At 42.3% G+C, this 19050-nt stretch overlaps 1 protein-coding gene across 1 annotated transcript; it reads right to left on the bottom strand.

Moving 5' to 3' along the window:
• Positions 1-2780: 2780 nt before the first annotated feature.
• On the bottom strand, positions 2781-16863 carry sncaip (synuclein, alpha interacting protein). Its single transcript, XM_034541019.1, has 12 exons — positions 16752-16863; positions 11687-11774; positions 11478-11550; positions 10678-11294; positions 9793-9946; positions 8251-8507; positions 7989-8168; positions 6773-6886; positions 6280-6405; positions 5677-5846; positions 4993-5082; positions 2781-4879 (listed from the first exon to the last, which is right to left on the bottom strand). The coding sequence occupies exons 2-12, from the start codon at positions 11741-11743 to the stop codon at positions 3970-3972; spliced, it is 2748 nt and encodes a 915-aa protein (XP_034396910.1). The 5' UTR covers positions 11744-11774; positions 16752-16863; the 3' UTR covers positions 2781-3969.
• Positions 16864-19050: the final 2187 nt, after the last annotated feature.

Here is a 19050-nt window from a genome sequence, read left to right as displayed (position 1 = left end):
TAAACTCTTTATTGGTTTAAAGTCACAGATTAAACTCTTTATTGGTTTAAAGTCACAGACTAAACTCTTTATTCTGGTTTAAAGTCACAGACTAAACTCTTTACTCTGGTTTAAAGTCACAGATTAAACTCTTTATTCTGGTTTAAAGTCACAGACTAAACTCTTTACTCTGGTTTAAAGTCACAGATTAAACTCTTTATTCTGGTTTAAAGTCACATATTAAACTCTTTATTGGTTTAAAGTCACAGACTAAACTCTTTACTCTGGTTTAAAATCACAGATTAAACTCTTTACTCTGGTTTAAAGTCACAGACTAAACTCTTTACTCTGGTTTAAAGTCACAGACTAAACTCTTTCTTCTGGTTTAAAGTCACATATTAAACTCTTTATTCTGGTTTAAAGTCACAGACTAAACTCTTTATTCTGGTTTAAAGTCACAGACTGAACTCTTTACTCTGGTTTAAAGTCACATATTAAACTCTTTATTGGTTTAAAGTCACATATTAAACTCTTTACTCTGGTTTAAAGTCACAGACTAAACTCTTTATTCTGGTTTAAAGTCACAGACTAAACTCTTTACTCTGGTTTAAAGTCACATATTAAACTCTTTACTCTGGTTTAAAGTCACAGACTAAACACTTTCTTCTGGTTTTAAGTCACAGACTAAACTCTTTACTCTGGTTTAAAGTCACAGATTAAACTCTTTATTGGTTTAAAGTCACAGATTAAACTCTTTACTCTGGTTTAAAGTCACAGATTAAACTCTTTATTGGTTTTAAGTCACAGACTAAACTCTTTACTCTGGTTTAAAGTCACAGATTAAACTCTTTATTGGTTTTAAGTCACAGACTAAACTCTTTACTCTGGTTTAAAGTCACAGATTAAACTCTTTATTCTGGTTTAAAGTCACATATTAAACTCTTTACTCTGGTTTAAAGTCACAGATTAAACTCTTTATTGGTTTAAAGTCACAGACTAAACTCTTTCTTCTGGTTTAAAGTCACAGATTAAACTCTTTATTGGTTTAAAGTCACAGATTAAACTCTTTACTCTGGTTTAAAGTCACAGACTAAACTCTTTATTCTGGTTTAAAGTCACAGACTAAACTCTTTACTCTGGTTTAAAGTCACAGATTAAACTCTTTATTCTGGTTTAAAGTCACAGATTAAACTCTTTACTCTGGTTTAAAGTCACAGACTAAACTCTTTATTCTGGTTTAAAGTCACAGACTAAACTCTTTACTCTGGTTTAAAGTCACAGATTAAACTCTTTATTCTGGTTTAAAGTCACAGATTAAACTCTTTACTCTGGTTTAAAGTCACAGACTAAACTCTTTACTCTGGTTTAAAGTCACAGACTAAACTCTTTACTCTGGTTTAAAGTCACAGACTAAACTCTTTACTCTGGTTTAGTCACAGACTAAACTTCATAACGAGATGTTCTGTGTGGTTCTCGATGAGGAACACACGTCTGTTCCGCCTGCAGAACGGGTTGTGTTCGTGGTGTGATTACCTTCCCTTCTCAAAGGTCGTGTTTATTAGTCTCCATCATCGCTGCGTTGCATCAATTAAGGTCTGACGGAGGAACTCGTCCTTCACGGGCAGAAGAACCTCCTCCTCTCTCTGGCATTAAAGGCCTGTCATCCCAGCATGCCGCGGGGCAGCGCAGCGGTGTCAATTAAATGTGATTGACTGAGTAAAAGAAGCACACAAATAAGCCAAAACAACGGACACAAAAATCTATACATGCCCCCCCCCCCCCGCACACACACCCCTCCCCCCCCCACACACACACCCCTCCCCCCCCCACACACACACCCCTCCCCCCCCCACACACACACCCCTCCGCCCCGGCTGTCAAATCAAGCGCTTGTCTCGTCCGTTTTCGTAGCGTTTGCCGCCACCGAGACACCCGCCTCTGTGTGTGTGTGTGTGTGTGTGTGTGTGTGTGTGTGTGTTAGAGCATCACCCCCCCGCCCCCCCCCTTCCTTCCATCCAAACACACAGAACCAATTAGCGGCTCTGGAGCCTCGTCCAGGCTGCAGAGCCGAGGCCCCCGGGCATCGACTCAAACTGTTGTCCAATAAATGAGGTCTAATTTATCAGTTTAACTCCCCCCCCCTCCCCTTTAAAGAAAGAGAGGGGGGGGGGGGCACAGAAATAGCTGCTCTTCATGTCCTCGCTGCTCTCTGTGTTGTTTTGCTAATTGTGAGCGTTGTGATTCATATTCCTGGCGAATGATTGAGGGACGCCATTAGAGAGAACCCCCCCATTAGTCTCCGGGGGAGGGGGGGGGGGGGGGGTCCGGCGTGGGAACCATCAAAAGGCCCATTTGCTACCCAAACACGATCAATCCGGCCCTTTAAGTGACGGGAATAAATATCTGGTCTCTGATCCGTATCCATGAACCACCGGAGAGCGAGGTCCTGATGGGCGGTGGTCAAAAGAGGGGTATAAATATAAATATATAAATAAACTAAACAGACAACTAACTAAATAAACATATATACATAAATATAGATAATTATATTTATTTTTTATATATAAATACATATAAATGTATTTATATATATATATATCTATATATATATTTATATATACACATACATATATATATATATATATATATACATTTATATGTATATATATTTATTTTTATATATATATATATACATACATATATATATATATATATATATATATATATGTCAGTATAACGGACTCTGGTAGAAGCATCCAATCCAAATCCTCCGTCACTTCAAAATAAAAGCTTTTAAATCGTGTTTTTTAATGTGAGAGTGTTTTATTGTGAAGTATTAATACTGCATGGAGGCGTTCCCCTCCGTCTGTAGACGTCTTTAAAACCACGGTCCTCAAACGTCTCTTCTTCATGCCAACAACACTGCATAGATAATACCGTGGAACCCACGCGTGGGATATGATGCAAAAACAAATACGTTATACACAGTTTGAGAACGAGTGCTGGTGCACGTTAACCACGTGCACGGTTTCAACCACTTTCTTTTTAAAAACATAAATATTAATACTTTTGATTTGTTTTGACAGATAAAAAAAACACTGAATCACCCTTAAGGTGACAAAATATGAACATGTGAAAGTTATTAATCAATAAAAACAGTTTAAACACAATAAAAGTCAACGAGGAAACGAGAGTTCCTGTTTTCGTCTTTCAAACGTTGATAAAACATCAAAAGTCAAAACACGAGAAGTTTTACGGTATAAAAGTGTTAATTATAATAATCTGGTTTGCATTTATTATTTTTGGCGCTGACGCACTTTAATAAATCGAGATAATTTGAGGCACATTTTTTAAACGTCGCTAAAAAGAAATGTGAGTTTTCTATCGAATAGTTTGGAGTCGTCATGGAGACGCCGAACGGAGTCGTCATGGAGACGGCGTACGGAGTCGTCATGGAGACGGCGTACGGAGTCGTCATGGAGACGCCGAACGGAGTCGTCATGGAGACGGCGTACGGAGTCGTCATGGAGACGGCATACGGAGTCGTCATGGAGACGGCGTACGGAGTCGTCATGGAGACGGCGTACGGAGTCGTCATGGAGACGCCGAACGGAGTCGTCATGGAGACGGCGAAATATTTAAACAAAAACTTAACTCATTTTACTCTTTTGGGCTTCTACGTGGCAGTTTATGTTTTTTAATATTATTACTTATGATTGAGTCTGATTTTAAAAGGTTTGGTGTTTGTACATTTTTAATTTTGCTAATTTTACTTTTTTCTTCCTACTTCATTTATTTATTATAAATAACTTAATTTCGTCAATCTTTTGTTTGAAAGGTTCAATAAGAATGAAACTTGATTAATTGATTAATTGGTTGATTGATCAGTGACTCACCTGTAAAAGCACCTGAACACGTTTTAGCCCGTATTGTTCATATTGGTTTAAATACACGTTTTCTCTGCTAAACATTAATTCGACACTGGTTTGGTTAAACGTTACTGGTTTTGCTCTTCACCTTGGCCCCGCCCCCTCCCCTCTCTGACTTCCTGCCAGGTGAGTTCTGACAGGTGGAGCCCGTCTGACTGTTGTTGTTGTGGTTCGTGTTCCCGCTCAGCGTCTCCATGATGGAGCGAAACGCCCCGAACGGTCGCCTGCTCTCCGTGGCGCCCGTCGGCGTCCTCTCCTTCCCATGATGCCCTTTGCTAAGCTCCGCCTCCGGGTTGGCGCTCTTGTGCACCTGCTCGTCGAAGGTGACCCTCAGCTTGAGGTTCTGGGACGTCTTCCTGCGAGACGACGGCGACTTCAGGGCGCTCTTGGGGCTGGTGGCGGCTTTCTGGCCGTCGTGGAGGTCGGCGGCGTCCGGCGCCTCCGGGTCGCTGGAGGTGGGGGAGGGGCTGTAACCGACGCCGTCCGCCGACTTGGACCCGCTGAGAGAAATGAGCTTCTTCTCGGCCGTGGAAGAGGAGGAGCAGGGGAGGTTCTTCCTCGCCGTCGGGTGGTTCGACTCCTCCTCCGCGATTGGCAGGTGGGACGGCCTATCGGGGCGCAGCGTGTTGGAGGCCGAGGCCCCCGGAGCTTTGCCTTCCTCCGGCGGATAACCGTCCGAATCCGATTCGCTGAGCGAGCGCTGCATGATCTGTTTGAGTCTCGCCAGCTTGAGCTCCCGCCGCTCCACCAGCCCCGTCCGGCGGGCCCCGGACGCCGCTGAGGCCCCCGGGCCGCCCGCCGGGGGCAGCCTGTCCCTGGGACACGGCGTGTCCGACACGTCCTTCCCCAGCAGCTGCAGCCGGACCGGGTCCGGGCCCACCCCGCCCTGGTGGACCGACCAGCCGTCGCCTGGAGTCCCCTCCGCCGTCAACATCATCTCTGGCCACGCCTCCCCAGAGGGCTGCTGGGAGCTGGAGTCCAGAGAGACAGACAGGATGCTCAACGTCTACATGTTCTAATAAAGGCTTTAATCATTATGAAAACAGGACATAGAGTTTATAGAGTGTGTGTGTGTGTGTGTTACCTGGGGGATCTGGAAGGTGTCCCCTCAGCCTTGTTGGGGTCCATCAGTCTCTGCAGCTGTTTCTGGAGAGTCGTCCGCTCTGCTGCCTGTCTGCGTGACAAACCACAGCGTTACCTTTGAACGCAGCGTCGCCGGCGGCCAATCAGAGCGCAGCGTCTCCTCCACGTCATGACGGATTATTTTTTATTTGGGGTCGAAACGTAAATTCGAGGAACAAAAAGATCGTACCGCACGAAGGAGATCGTATGAATGATGAATAAATAAATTTAGTCTCGATAACGTCATTTAGAGTGTTGATGGAGCAGCTACAGTGTTAGCGTAGCATAGCGTAGCATAGCGTAGCATAGCGATCTAAACTACATTCAGAAAACAAGCAATTTTAAAAGTGGGTTGCTTATCGTCAGAGGGATGAGGAAGAAGAGGAGGAAGAGGAGGAGGAGGAAGAGGATAAGGAGGAGGAGGAGGAAGAAGAGGGATGAGGAAGAAGAGGAGGAAGAGGGATGAGGAAGAGGAGGAGGAAGAGGGATGAGGAAGAGGAGGAGGAGGAAGAAGAGGGATGAGGAAGAAGAGGAAGAGGAGGAGGAAGCGGCAGGAGGAAGAGGGATGAGGAAGAGGATGAGGAGGAGGAAGAGGGAAGCTCCTAACCACCACGAGGAGAAGACGAGTCTTTGAAGACAAACTTACTCGTTGAGCTGTTTGGTGAGTTTGACGACCTGCGACGCCAGCGACATGCAGGTCTCCACGACGACCAGGTAGCGAGCGCACGTGGTGTGGCCCTGCCGCTCGGCACTCTGGGAAGGCCGCTCCCCCTGCTGGTTCTGCACCGTCACGTTGGAGCCGTACTCCACCAGCGTCTGGAGACACGGAGACAGTGTCATCACACACACACACACACACACACACACACACACACACACACACACACACTCACACACACACACCATCACACACTCACATACCATCACTCTCTCTCTCTCTCTCTCTCACACACACACACACACACACACACACACACACACACACACACACACACACACACACACACACACACACACACACACACACACACCATCTCTCTCTCTCTCTCTCTCTCTCTCTCTCTCTCTCTCTCTCTCTCTCTCTCTCTCTCTCTCTCTCTCTCTCTCTCTCTCTCTCTCTCTCTCTCTCTCTCTCTCTCTCTCTCTCTCTCTCTCTCTCTCTCTCTCTCTCTCTCTCTCTCTCTCTCTCTCTCTCTCTCTCTCTCTCTCTCTCTCTCTCTCTCACTCTCTCACACACACTCACACTCACCTGTATGCAGGTGAGGTGTCCGCACTGAGCCGCCACGTGCACCGCGGTGTTCCCGTTCTGGTCCACCTCGTCCAGAGAGATGGCCTGTTCCTGCATGAACTGCAGCAGCCACAGCAGCACCTTCTCCTGCAGACGGGGAAGAGGACCAGTGAGCGGGACACGAGAAACCCACAGGAGTAAACAACAACAAACGGTGACGTCTGGGTTGTTGTTTTAACAGGTTGTTTACTTCCTGATTCATGATTTCATGGATAAAAATAAATAAAAACTGACATCTGTCATCATGAATCATTATAGAGATAACCTCCTTTACTTTAATTGTCAGAGTACAAGAGAGTGTGTGTGTGTGTGTGTGTGTGTGTGTGTGTAGTGTGTGTGTGTGTGTGTGTGTGTGTGTGTGTGTGTGTGTGTGTGTGTGTGTGTGTGTGTGTGTGTGTGTGTGTGTGTGTGTGTGTGTGTGTGTGTGTGTAGTGTGTGTGTGTGTGTGTGTTACCTGTCCATAGCGGGCAGCGTAGTGGATCAGACTGGGATGTTCTCTGGAGCAGCTCAGCTCTGCGATGGCCTCCGTCTCACTCACCATCCACCTCACACACTCCAGATGACCGTTCTGCAACACACACACAACAACATGTTACACACACACACACACACACTTTAACATGTTACACACACTTTAACATGTTACACACACACACATTAACATGTTACACACACACACATTAACATGTTACACACACACACACACACACACATTAACATGTTACACACACACACACACACATTAACATGTTACACACACACACACACATTAACATGTTACACACACACACACACATTAACATGTTACACACACACACACATTAACATGTTACACACACACACACACATTAACATGTTACACACACACACACACATTAACATGTTACACACACTTTAACATGTTACACACACACACATTAACATGCTACACACACACACACACATTAACATGTTACACACACACACACACATTAACATGTTACACACACTTTAACATGTTACACACACACACACATTAACATGCTACACACACACACATTAACATGTTACACACACACACACACACACACACACTTTAACATGTTACACACACTTTAACATGTTACACACACACACATTAACATGTTACACACACACACATTAACATGTTACACACACACACACACACACACACACATTAACATGTTACACACACACACACACACACATTAACATGTTACACACACACACACATTAACATGTTACACACACACACACACACACATTAACATGTTACACACACACACACACACACACATTAACATGTTACACACACTTTAACATGTTACACACACTTTAACATGTTACACACACACATACATTAACATGTTACACACACACACACACACACATTAACATGTTACACACACACACACACTTTAACATGTTACACACACATTAACATGTTACACACACACACACACACATTAACATGTTACACACACACACACACATTAACATGTTACACACACACACACACTTTAACATGTTACACACACACATACATTAACATGTTACACACACACACACACACACACACACATTAACATGTTACACACACACACACTTTAACATGTTACACACACATTAACATGTTACACACACACACACACACACACACACACACACACCTTGACCCCCAGGCCGGCGGGCGTGAGCTGCTGGTCGTTGCGCTCGTTGAGGCCGTCCTCCCCCATCAGAGAGGTGAGGTGCTGCAGACAGTCGGCGTGACCCTGGCAGGCCGAGACGTGCAGCAGGTTGTTCCCGTCCTGGTCTCGGATCAGCTCCAGGTTGTCGGCCGCCAGGTGAGGCTGCAGGAGGAGGAGGAGGAGGAGGAGGTGATGAAGAGGTGGAACAAACATCAACCGATAAGCTTCTCTACCTCCTACTCACCAGCAAAGAGATCTGCCCCTCTCTGACGATGTTGATGATGTTCTGGTTCTTCTTGGTCTCCTCGTCCACCTCCCCTCCTGCTCCCCCGAACCCCCTCGGCCCTCCTCCTCCCGGTCCAGAAGCCCAGGGCTTGGAGGCGTCCTGCCGGCCCAGGCTGCCCCCCGGCATGGGGAACATCATCCCCGGGCCTCCCGGAGGCTCCGGGCCCGGCCTCTGGTTCTGGGCCTCTGGGTAGACCCGGGCCGACAGCAGCTTGTCTGGAAGGTGAAACGAGTCAGACCAAGAAGGGTTGAAACAATGAAGGGTTGAAACAATGAAGGGTTGAAACAATGAAGGGTTGAAACACAATGAAGGGTTGAAACAATGAAGGGTTGAAACACAATGAAGGGTTGAAACAATGAAGGGTTGAAACACAATGAAGGGTTGAAACACAATGAAGGGTTGAAACAATGAAGGGTTGAAACACAATGAAGGGTTGAAACAATGAAGGGTTGAAACAATGAAGGGTTGAAACACAATGAAGGGTTGAAACAATGAAGGGTTGAAACACAATGAAGGGTTGAAACAATGAAGGGTTGAAACACAATGAAGGGTTGAAACACAATGAAGGGTTGAAACAATGAAGGGTTGAAACACAATGAAGGGTTGAAACAATGAAGGGTTGAAACACAATGAAGGGTTGAAACACAATGAAGGGTTGAAACAATGAAGGGTTGAAACACAATGAAGGGTTGAAACAATGAAGGGTTGAAACACAATGAAGGGTTGAAACAATGAAAGGTTGAAACACAATGAAGGGTTGAAACACAATGAAGGGTTGAAACACAATGAAGGGTTGAAACACAATGAAGGGTTGAAACAATGAAGGGTTGAAACACAATGAAGGGTTGAAACAATGAAGGGTTGAAACACAATGAAGGGTTGAAACAATGAAGGGTTGAAACACAATGAAGGGTTGAAACACAATGAAGGGTTGAAACACAATGAAGGGTTGAAACAATGAAGGGTTGAAACACAATGAAGGGTTGAAACACAATGAAGGGTTGAAACACAATGAAGGGTTGAAACAATGAAGGGTTGAAACACAATGAAGGGTTGAAACAATGAAGGGTTGAAACACAATGAAGGGTTGAAACAATGAAGGGTTGAAACACAATGAAGGGTTGAAACAATGAAGGGTTGAAACAATGAAGGGTTGAAACACAATGAAGGGTTGAAACAATGAAGGGTTGAAACACAATGAAGGGTTGAAACACAATGAAGGGTTGAAACAATGAAGGGTTGAAACACAATGAAGGGTTGAAACACAATGAAGGGTTGAAACACAATGAAGGGTTGAAACAATGAAGGGTTGAAACACAATGAAGGGTTGAAACAATGAAGGGTTGAAACACAATGAAGGGTTGAAACAATGAAGGGTTGAAACACAATGAAGGGTTGAAACAATGAAGGGTTGAAACAATGAAGGGTTGAAACACAATGAAGGGTTGAAACAATGAAGGGTTGAAACACAAGAGGGAGACCAGCGTCTTCGGGGCCTACCTGCATCGGGGAAGGAGCAGCCCAGGAGGCCCGAGGGGAGCGGCTCCGACTGGAACCCCCCCGCGGCCGAGGAGCGCTGGAGGTGGTGGAGGTCTGGATCCATGGACTTGGACTTCCTCAGGTCGGACCACTTCACCGGAGACAGAACACAGTACTGCAGGAAGAGCCACGAGCAGAGCTTATTATAGTTCTATAGAGTTCTATATTATAGTTCTATAGAGTTCTATATTATAGTTCTATAGAGTTCTATATTATAGTTCTATAGAGTTCTGTATTAGAGTTCTATATTATAGTTCTATAGAGTTCTGTATTAGAGTTCTATATTATAGTTATATATTAGAGTTCTATAGAGTTCTATATTATAGTTCTATAGAGTTCTATATTATAGTTCTATATTATAGTTCTATAGAGTTCTATATTATAGTTATATAGTATAGTTATATATTATAGTTAGAGTTATATATTATAGTTAAATATTATAGTTATATATTATAGTTATATATTATTTCTCTTTTTAAATATTTTTTACTTCTCTTTTTATGTTTTATTTCTCTTTTTTTACATGTTTTTATTTCTCTTTTTGTTTTATTTCTTTTTACATGTTTTATTTCTCTTTTTAAATGTTTTATTTCTCTTTTTACACGTTTTATTTCTCTTTTACATGTTTTTATTTCTGTGTTCTACAAATAAAGCATATTTATTAATATTGTTCATTTTCATATTTCTTGGGTAGTTGACTGTAGATTCTCGTGGACGACATGATTTTACCAAAAATCATCACATTCGCAGTTCATGTGAAAACATCGATGTTTCAAAATAAATGTTCTGCTTTTACTCTGAAGGCCGGATGCAGATTTAAATTGACTCAGATGTGTTAAAGAATACCTGAGTCTGTGAGCTGCTGCTGCCCAGGTTCAGAGGCTCGCTGTGGGGCAACGTGGAGCTCTTCAGCCCTCCTCCTGCTCCTCCTCCTGCTGCTCCTCCTCCTCCTCCTCCTCCTCCTCCTCGGCTCCTCTCCAGGGTGCCTCCGCCCAGGTTGCTCCCCGTCGCCGAGCGCTTGTCGTGGGGGACGCGGGGCAGCGTGGACATCTGCTGGCTGGACTTGATGTAAGGCACGTCCAGGATCTCGTCCATGTCCAGGTCGTAGTGCTCCAGCTCGCCGAACAGAGCCCGGGGGTCGTCCCCCCCGGCGCCGCCCTCCCCCTTGGCCTCCACCCCCGGCCCGTCGGAGGAGCCGGAGGCGAGCGCCGGTTTGTCGGAGCCGGGCTCATCCTTACCGGCCTCCGCCGGCTCCGGGACTTTACCGTCAGAGTCCGAGTCGGTGGTCTCCGGCTGGTGTTTGAGGGGGGAGACCCTCTTCACCGGCCGGAACTTACTGTGGGCTTCGGGGAGGCCCGTGGGTTTGATCCCCCCGCCGCCGCCGCCGCCGCCACCGCCACCGCCACCGCCACCGCCACCGCCACCGTGGGAGGAAGCACTGCGACTCCAGTTGATGGCCGGAGCTGCAGGAAGAGGAGGCGAGAGGTCAGAGGTCAAATAACAGGGTTCAGTTTCACAGACATTTAATTGGTCTACAAGTTCTTTGAAGAAAGTATTTTTATATCTAATAATTATGGAATTGTTTTTTCTCCTGGTTTCCCAAAGGTCAAAGGTCAAACCGAACCCCCTCTATAATAAGCAGGTACCTGGTCGGTCCTCGGCCGGACCGTCGCTCCTCCTGGACAACTCTGGGATGCTCTTCAGAGACGTCACAGAATACTGAGCAGGAGAGAGGGCTGTTTACTTTGAGAGACAGACAGAGAGAGAGACAGACAGGCAGACAGACAGACAGACAGACAGACAGGCAGACAGGCAGACAGGCAGACATTGAACCCTGAGGTAAGAGACAACTGACCACTGAATCATCGGAGAAGTCGATCTCATCCAGGTCCAGGTACTCAGGAGCCTCCATCTTCACAGCCTCATCGCCACCTCACCGCCAGCTGGAGCATGTAATAACACATGTAATAACACATGTAATAACACATGTAATAACACATGTAATATAATAACACGTATAATATAATGACACGTATAATATAACATGTATAATATAATAACACATATAATAACACATATAATATAATAACACGTATAATATAATAACACGTATACTATAATAACACATATAATATAATAACTTTAGACGACAACACGGATATATGTAGTATTTATTTATGGAGTATTTATTTGTGTAGTATTTATGTAGTATTTATTTATGTAGTATTTATTTATGTAGTATTTATTTATGTAGTATTTATGTAGTATTTATTTATGTAGTATTTATTTGTGTATTATTTATGTAGTATTTATTTATGTAGTATTTATTTATGTAATATTTATGTAGTATTTATTTATGTAGTATTTATTTGTGTAGTATTTATGTAGTATTTATTTATGTAGTATTTATTTATGGAGTATTTATTTATGTAATATTTATGTAGTATTTATTTATGTAGTATTTATTTGTGTAGTATTTATGTAGTATTTATTTATGTAGTATTTATTTGTGTAGTATTTATGTAGTATTTATTTATGTAGTATTTATTTATGTAGTATTTATTTGTGTAGTATTTATGTAGTATTTATTTGTGTAGTGTAGGGCAAAGATAAATACATTATATTTAATACTTAGTGGTATTTAAATGTGAATTTAAACTGGTGAACTGGTTTCAATAAAACATCAAAGTATTTGGTTACTGTAATAAAGCTTCTATTCTCTTAATGAAGCCAAACGTGAGCTTCTTTAAGCCCTGAAACAAACCCTAAACAAACCCTGAAACAAACCCTGAAACAAACCCTCAAACAAACCCTCAAACCCTAAACAAACCCTCAAACAAACCCTCAAACCCTGAAACAAACCCTCAAACAAACCCTCAAACCCTGAAACAAACCCTAAACAAACCCTGAAATAAAACGCTCACACCCTGAAACAAACCCTCAACAAACCCTCAAACCCTGAAATAAACCCTAAACAAACCCTCAACAAACCCTAAACAAACCCTGAAATAAAACCCTCAAACCCTGAAACAAACCCTCAACAAACCCTAAACAAACCCTGAAACAAACCCTCACACCCTGAAACAAATCCTCAAACCCTGAAACCAACCCTCAAACAAACCCTCACGCCCTGAAACAAACCCTAAACAAACCCTGAAACAAACCCTCACACCCTGAAACAAACCCTAAACAAACCCTGAAACAAACCCTAAACAAACCCTCAAACCCTGAAACAAACCCTAAACAAACCCTAAACAAACCCTGAAACAAACCCTGAAACAAACCCTCAAACCCTAAACAAACCCTCAACAAACCCTAAACAAACCCTGAAATAAAACCCTCAAACCCTGAAACAAACCCTCAACAAACCCTAAACAAACCCTGAAATAAAACCCTCAAACCCTGAAACAAACCCTCAACAAACCCTGAAACAAACCCTCACACCCTGAAACAAATCCTCAAACCCTGAAACCAACCCTCAAACAAACCCTCACGCCCTGAAACAAACCCTAAACAAACACTCAAACCCTGAAACAAACCCTGAAACAAACCCTGAAACAAACCCTGAAACAAACCCTCACACCCTGAAACAAACCCTAAACAAACCCTGAAACAAACCCTAAACAAACCCTCAAACCCTGAAACAAACCCTAAACAAACCCTAAACAAACCCTGAAACAAACCCTGAAACAAACCCTCAAACCCTCAAACAAATCCTCAAATCCTGAAACAAACCCTAAACAAACCCTCAAACCCTGAAACAAACCCTAAACAAACCCTCAAACAAACCCTCAAACCCTGAAACAAACCCTAAACAAACCCTCAAACAAACCCTCAAACAAACCCCAAACAAACCCTCAAACCCTAAACAAACCCTCAAACAAACCCTCAAACCCTGAAACAAACCCTCAAACAAACCCTCAAACCCTGAAACAAACCCTAAACAAACCCTGAAATAAAACGCTCACACCCTGAAACAAACCCTCAACAAACCCTCAAACCCTGAAATAAACCCTAAACAAACCCTCAACAAACCCTCAAACCCTGAAATAAACCCTAAACAAACCCTCAACAAACCCTGAAATAAACCCTAAACAAACCCTAAACAAACCCTGAAATAAAACCCTCAAACCCTGAAACAGACCCTCAACAAACCCTAAACAAACCCTGAAACAAACCCTCACACCCTGAAACAAATCCTCAAACCCTGAAACCAACCCTCAAACAAACCCTCACGCCCTGAAACAAACCCTAAACAAACACTCAAACCCTGAAACAAACCCTGAAACAAACCCTCACACCCTGAAACAAACCCTAAACAAACCCTGAAACAAACCCTAAACAAACCCTCAAACCCTGAAACAAACCCTAAACAAACCCTAAACAAACCCTCAAACAAACCCTGAAACAAACCCTCAAACCCTGAAACAAATCCTCAAACCCTGAAACAAACCCTAAACAAACCCTGAAACAAACCCTAAACAAACCCTCAAACCCTGAAACAAACCCTAAACAAACCCTCAAACAAACCCTCAAACAAACCCTCAAACCCTGAAACAAATCCTCAAACCCTGAAACAAACCCTAAACAAACCCTGAAACCCTAAAACAAACCCTCACGCCCTGAAACAAATCCTCAAACCCTGAAACAAACCCTAAACAAACCCTCAAACCCTAAAACAAACCCTCACACCCTGAAACAAACCCTGAAACAAACCCTAAACAAACCCTCAATAAACCCTCAAACAAACCCTCAAACAAACCCTCAAACAAACCCTAAACAAACCCTCACACCCTGAAACAAACCCTGAAACAAACCCTAAACAAACCCTCAAACAAACCCTAAAACAAACCCTAAACAAACCCTAAAACAAACCCTCACGCCCTGAAACAAATCCTCAAACCCTGAAACAAACCCTAAACAAACCCTCAAACCCTAAAACAAACCCTCACACCCTGAAACAAACCCTGAAACAAACCCTAAACAAACCCTCAACAAACCCTCAAACAAACCCTCAAACAAACCCTAAACAAACCCTTACACCCTGAAACAAACCCTCAAACAAACCCTCACACCCTGAAACAAACCCTCAAACCCTCAAACAAACCCTCACACCCTGAAACAAACCCTAAGTAGACCCTCACACCCTGAAACAAACCCTCAAACAAACCCTCACACCCTGAAACAAACCCTAAGTAGACCCTCACACCCTGAAACAAACCCTCAAACCCTCAAACAAACCCTCACACCCTGAAACAAACCCTAAACAAACCCTAAGTAGACCCTCACACCCTGAAACAAACCCTCAAACCCTCAAACAAACCCTCACACCCTGAAACAAATCCTAAACAAACCCTAAATAAACCCTCAAACCCTAAACAAACCCTAAACAAACCCTCAAACCCTAAACAAACCCTCATGTTTCAGAGAGCCGACGCTCTGAAACCGGCCTAAATAAATAAATAAATAACTCTCGATTGCAGCCTCGAGCGTCCTCGACAACGGTTCCCAAAACAAGACGAGGAACCCTCCCGGGCCGAGACATCTAAAGATCTGAATGAATAAACACAACGTATACAACACGACATCCTGAACAACCAACTTTACTTCAAGCTCTTCACATGAACTCTGAGCCGACGAGACATTTTAATGTTTTTAAGTCTGAACGTAAACCAGGAAGTCGTCAGCAAAGACACAAAAATAATACGACTAGCGCGACAAATTAGTTATTTGTTATATCACATTAAGTCGCGTTCAGAAGGAAACATTACTGAATGAACATAGAAATATATATATTTATATAAATGTGAAAATATATATACATTTATATTTATACACACACATATATATATATATATATATATATATATATGTGTGTGTATATATGCATACATCTGTATTTAACGTGTATTTAATTGAATGACAACAGTCAACGTCACTGTTTAAGGTTCATTTACTCATAACATTTAACACCGACGGTAAACATGTGGAGGGTTAAATAGTAGGTGATTTAAACCATTAGTGAGTTAAACCTGTAGTGAGTTAAATTATTAGTGAGTTAAACCTGTAGTGAGTTAAACCTGTAGTGAGTTAAACCTGTAGTGAGTTAAACCTGTAGTGAGTTAAATTATTGGTGAGTTAAACCTGTAGTGAGTTAAATTATTGGTGAGTTAAACCGTTAGTGAGTTAAACCTGTAGTGAGTTAAACCTGTAGTGAGTTAAACCTTTAGTGAGTTAAACCGTTAGTGAGTTAAACCTTTAGTGAGTTAAACCTGTAGTGAGTTAAACCTTTAGTGAGTTAAACCTGTAGTGAGTTAAACCGTTAGTGAGTTAAACCGTTAGTGAGTTAAACCTCTAGTGAGTTAAACCTGTAGTGAGTTAAACCGTTAGTGAGTTAAACCTTTAGTGAGTTAAACCTGTAGTGAGTTAAACCGTTAGTGAGTTAAACCGTTAGTGAGTTAAACCTTTAGTGAGTTAAACCTGTAGTGAGTTAAACCGTTAGTGAGTTAAACCGTTAGTGAGTTAAACCTTTAGTGAGTTAAACCGTTAGTGAGTTAAACCTGTAGTGAGTTAAACCGTTAGTGAGTTAAACCGTTAGTGAGTTAAACCGTTAGTGAGTTAAACCTGTAGTGAGTTAAACCGTTAGTGAGTTAAACCGTTAGTGAGTTAAACCGTTAGTGAGTTAAACCGTTAGTGAGTTAAACCGTTAGTGAGTTAAACTATTGGTATGTGCGCCTGAAGCTGCGGGAGGCTAATTAGCTTAAATAGCGATAGCTAACGTGGAAGCTAACCGACTAGCCGGTTGTAAAATGAGGTCAGAACCGAAAGCTCCGGTGAAAACAACAGAATAAAACGCCTCCCGGTCCCGGGGACCAGCGGCTGCGTTCTCCCGGTTAACGGGCCGCTCGGTGACGCGGTACCTTGTGGAAGTCCGGCGGCCGAGGAGCAGGAGCGAGCTTCAGGAGGAGACACGGCTAGCCGATCCAGCTAGCCGATCCAGCTGTGCAGCACAAAGACTGTGACGTGTGGGCAGCAGAGAGGCGGAGGCGCCGAGGTGAGGGCTCACTCCGCACGCGTTTCTAGAGCACCATGTATGACGAGAGAGAAGAGGAGGACTGCAATGTTCGTTTTTACACGTGCAAATAAGAGTGTATTGAGTTTTTATTTGATGGATGTGTATGTACAGTATGTCAGAGGAGTAAATGAAAAAGGAAATGATTGGAGAATAAAATTATATGATATGAAACTATCAATAATGAGCATTTCTTTTATACATTTTGAGCCTTTTTTATTTATATGTTTTATTATTATTTATTTATACTTGGTATACTACTGGATAGATTAGTAATATAGTGCTGCATCATATCACGTTGTACTTTTTTTAATGTCAAATAAATGTGAGAATAAAAAAGGATAGTATAATCCTTCTGATATGTAGTGGAGTAGAAGTAGAGTAGCGGAAAAAATAGAATACTACAAATATTAAGTCTACAAGTTTGACTTTCTTAATGAAAAACTAATGATGTAAGTAAGCTTTTCATTGTAGTAACTGTCTGTTAACTGTGCATAAGACAATAAATATCTTGAATCTTGTATTTGTATTATTATTTTTATTGTTATCATATTTCACATTATATATAATCATAATTATTATATGTATTGTTAATATTACTATTGTTAATTTCATTATTATTACTATCTTTATTATTATTAATATTATTGTTATTACATGCTGTTTGTTTTCAGTCACTGAATGTACTGAATGTACTTTTTTGCTCCACCTGATTCATCGGCTGAATAGACGATCTTTGCAGAGTGGCCCGTTATCCTGAGAATAAAAACCACAATAGAACTTGTGCTCAGAGGATTTATTCTCCCTAAAACATCTGTAGTCACATGAAGTCAAGTCATTACATTGTGTTGTATTATTCAACATTACTATCTATATCTTCATTTTGAACTACGATCCATATGTTTTAGTTTGTTAACATCTGGCCAGGACAATAACAACGATAACAATGACATAGAAATATACCACTGTTGATTGCAATCGATATTCTCAAACTTATTTGCCATCATAACTAATTTTAGAACTCTGGGGTTTCTCTTTATGCAGAGAAAAGTTATTTAAATCCTAATTACAGTGACCGTGTGTGTGATGATGGATGCGTGAGCTTTTGTTTTAGTTTGATCTGACATTGGAGTCAGAGAGTCAGACCGTCAACGTCACACATCCAGTTACATAAGTGTTGGTTCTGTCTATAAATGTCCTCTGAGTTTCCATAATAACAGACTGTGGACTGCGGTCGGACTGGTGTAACGCTCATCAGCCCAGTTCGACCACAGCGGCGCCCTCTAGCGGCCGCTCACAGAACTACTCCAACAGCCTCATTGCATTGTTTTATGTTTGTGCAATCAAAACATTTGATTTCACAAACCCAAAGTGTAACAATTAAATGAAATTACATTCATGTTGTAAAGCCCGAAATCACATACGACATCCCTGACCTTTGACCTCACATCGGATCAGGAAAAACTCCCCCAAAAAACCTTTAACGGGGAAGAAAGGGAAGAAACCTTCAGGAGAGCAACAGTGGAGGATCCTCTATCAGGATGGAGATGAGAACAATAGATGTCATGTGACCAGAAGAACAAAAGATGTCACGTGACCAGAAGAACAATAGATGTCATGTGACCAGAAGAACAATAGATGTCACGTGACCAGAAGTACAATAGATGTCACATGACCAGAAGTACAATAGATGTCATGTGACCAGAAGTACAATAGATGTCATGTGACCAGAAGAACAATAGATGTCATGTGACCAGAAGAACAATAGATGTAATGTGACCAGAAGAACAATAGATGTCACGTGACCAGAAGTACAATAGATGTCACATGACCAGAAGTACAATAGATGTCATGTGACCAGAAGAACAATAGATGTCACGTGACGAGAAGAACAATAGATGTCATGTGACCAGAAGAACAATAGATGTCACGTGACCAGAAGTACAATAGATGTCACATGACCAGAAGTACAATAGATGTCATGTGACCAGAAGAACAATAGATGTCACGTGACCAGAAGAACAATAGATGTCATGTGACCAGAAGAACAATAGATGTCACGTGACCAGAAGTACAATAGATGTCACATGACCAGAAGTACAATAGATGTCACATGACCATAAGTACAATAGATGTCATGTGACCAG

The sequence above is a fragment of the Cyclopterus lumpus genome, chromosome 9 (genome assembly GCF_009769545.1).
Source record: "Cyclopterus lumpus isolate fCycLum1 chromosome 9, fCycLum1.pri, whole genome shotgun sequence".
Classification (NCBI taxonomy): Eukaryota; Metazoa; Chordata; class Actinopteri; order Perciformes; family Cyclopteridae; genus Cyclopterus; species Cyclopterus lumpus.
Note: the sequence above shows the minus strand (reverse complement) of the source record. Positions and strands in the feature narration are given on the sequence as shown.

Excerpts from the sequence above, each read along its gene's own strand:
- sncaip (XM_034541019.1), bottom strand. The coding sequence starts at position 11,743 with ATGGAGGCTCCTGAGTACCTGGACCTGGATGAGATCGACTTCTCCGAT. Across the intron at positions 11,551-11,686 it reads ACTTCTCCGATGATTCAGTG|TATTCTGTGACGTCTCTGAA; the intron begins GTCAGTTGTCTC and ends TCTCCTGCTCAG. Across the intron at positions 9,947-10,677 it reads GCAGCAGCTCACAGACTCAG|TACTGTGTTCTGTCTCCGGT; the intron begins GTATTCTTTAAC and ends CTCTTCCTGCAG.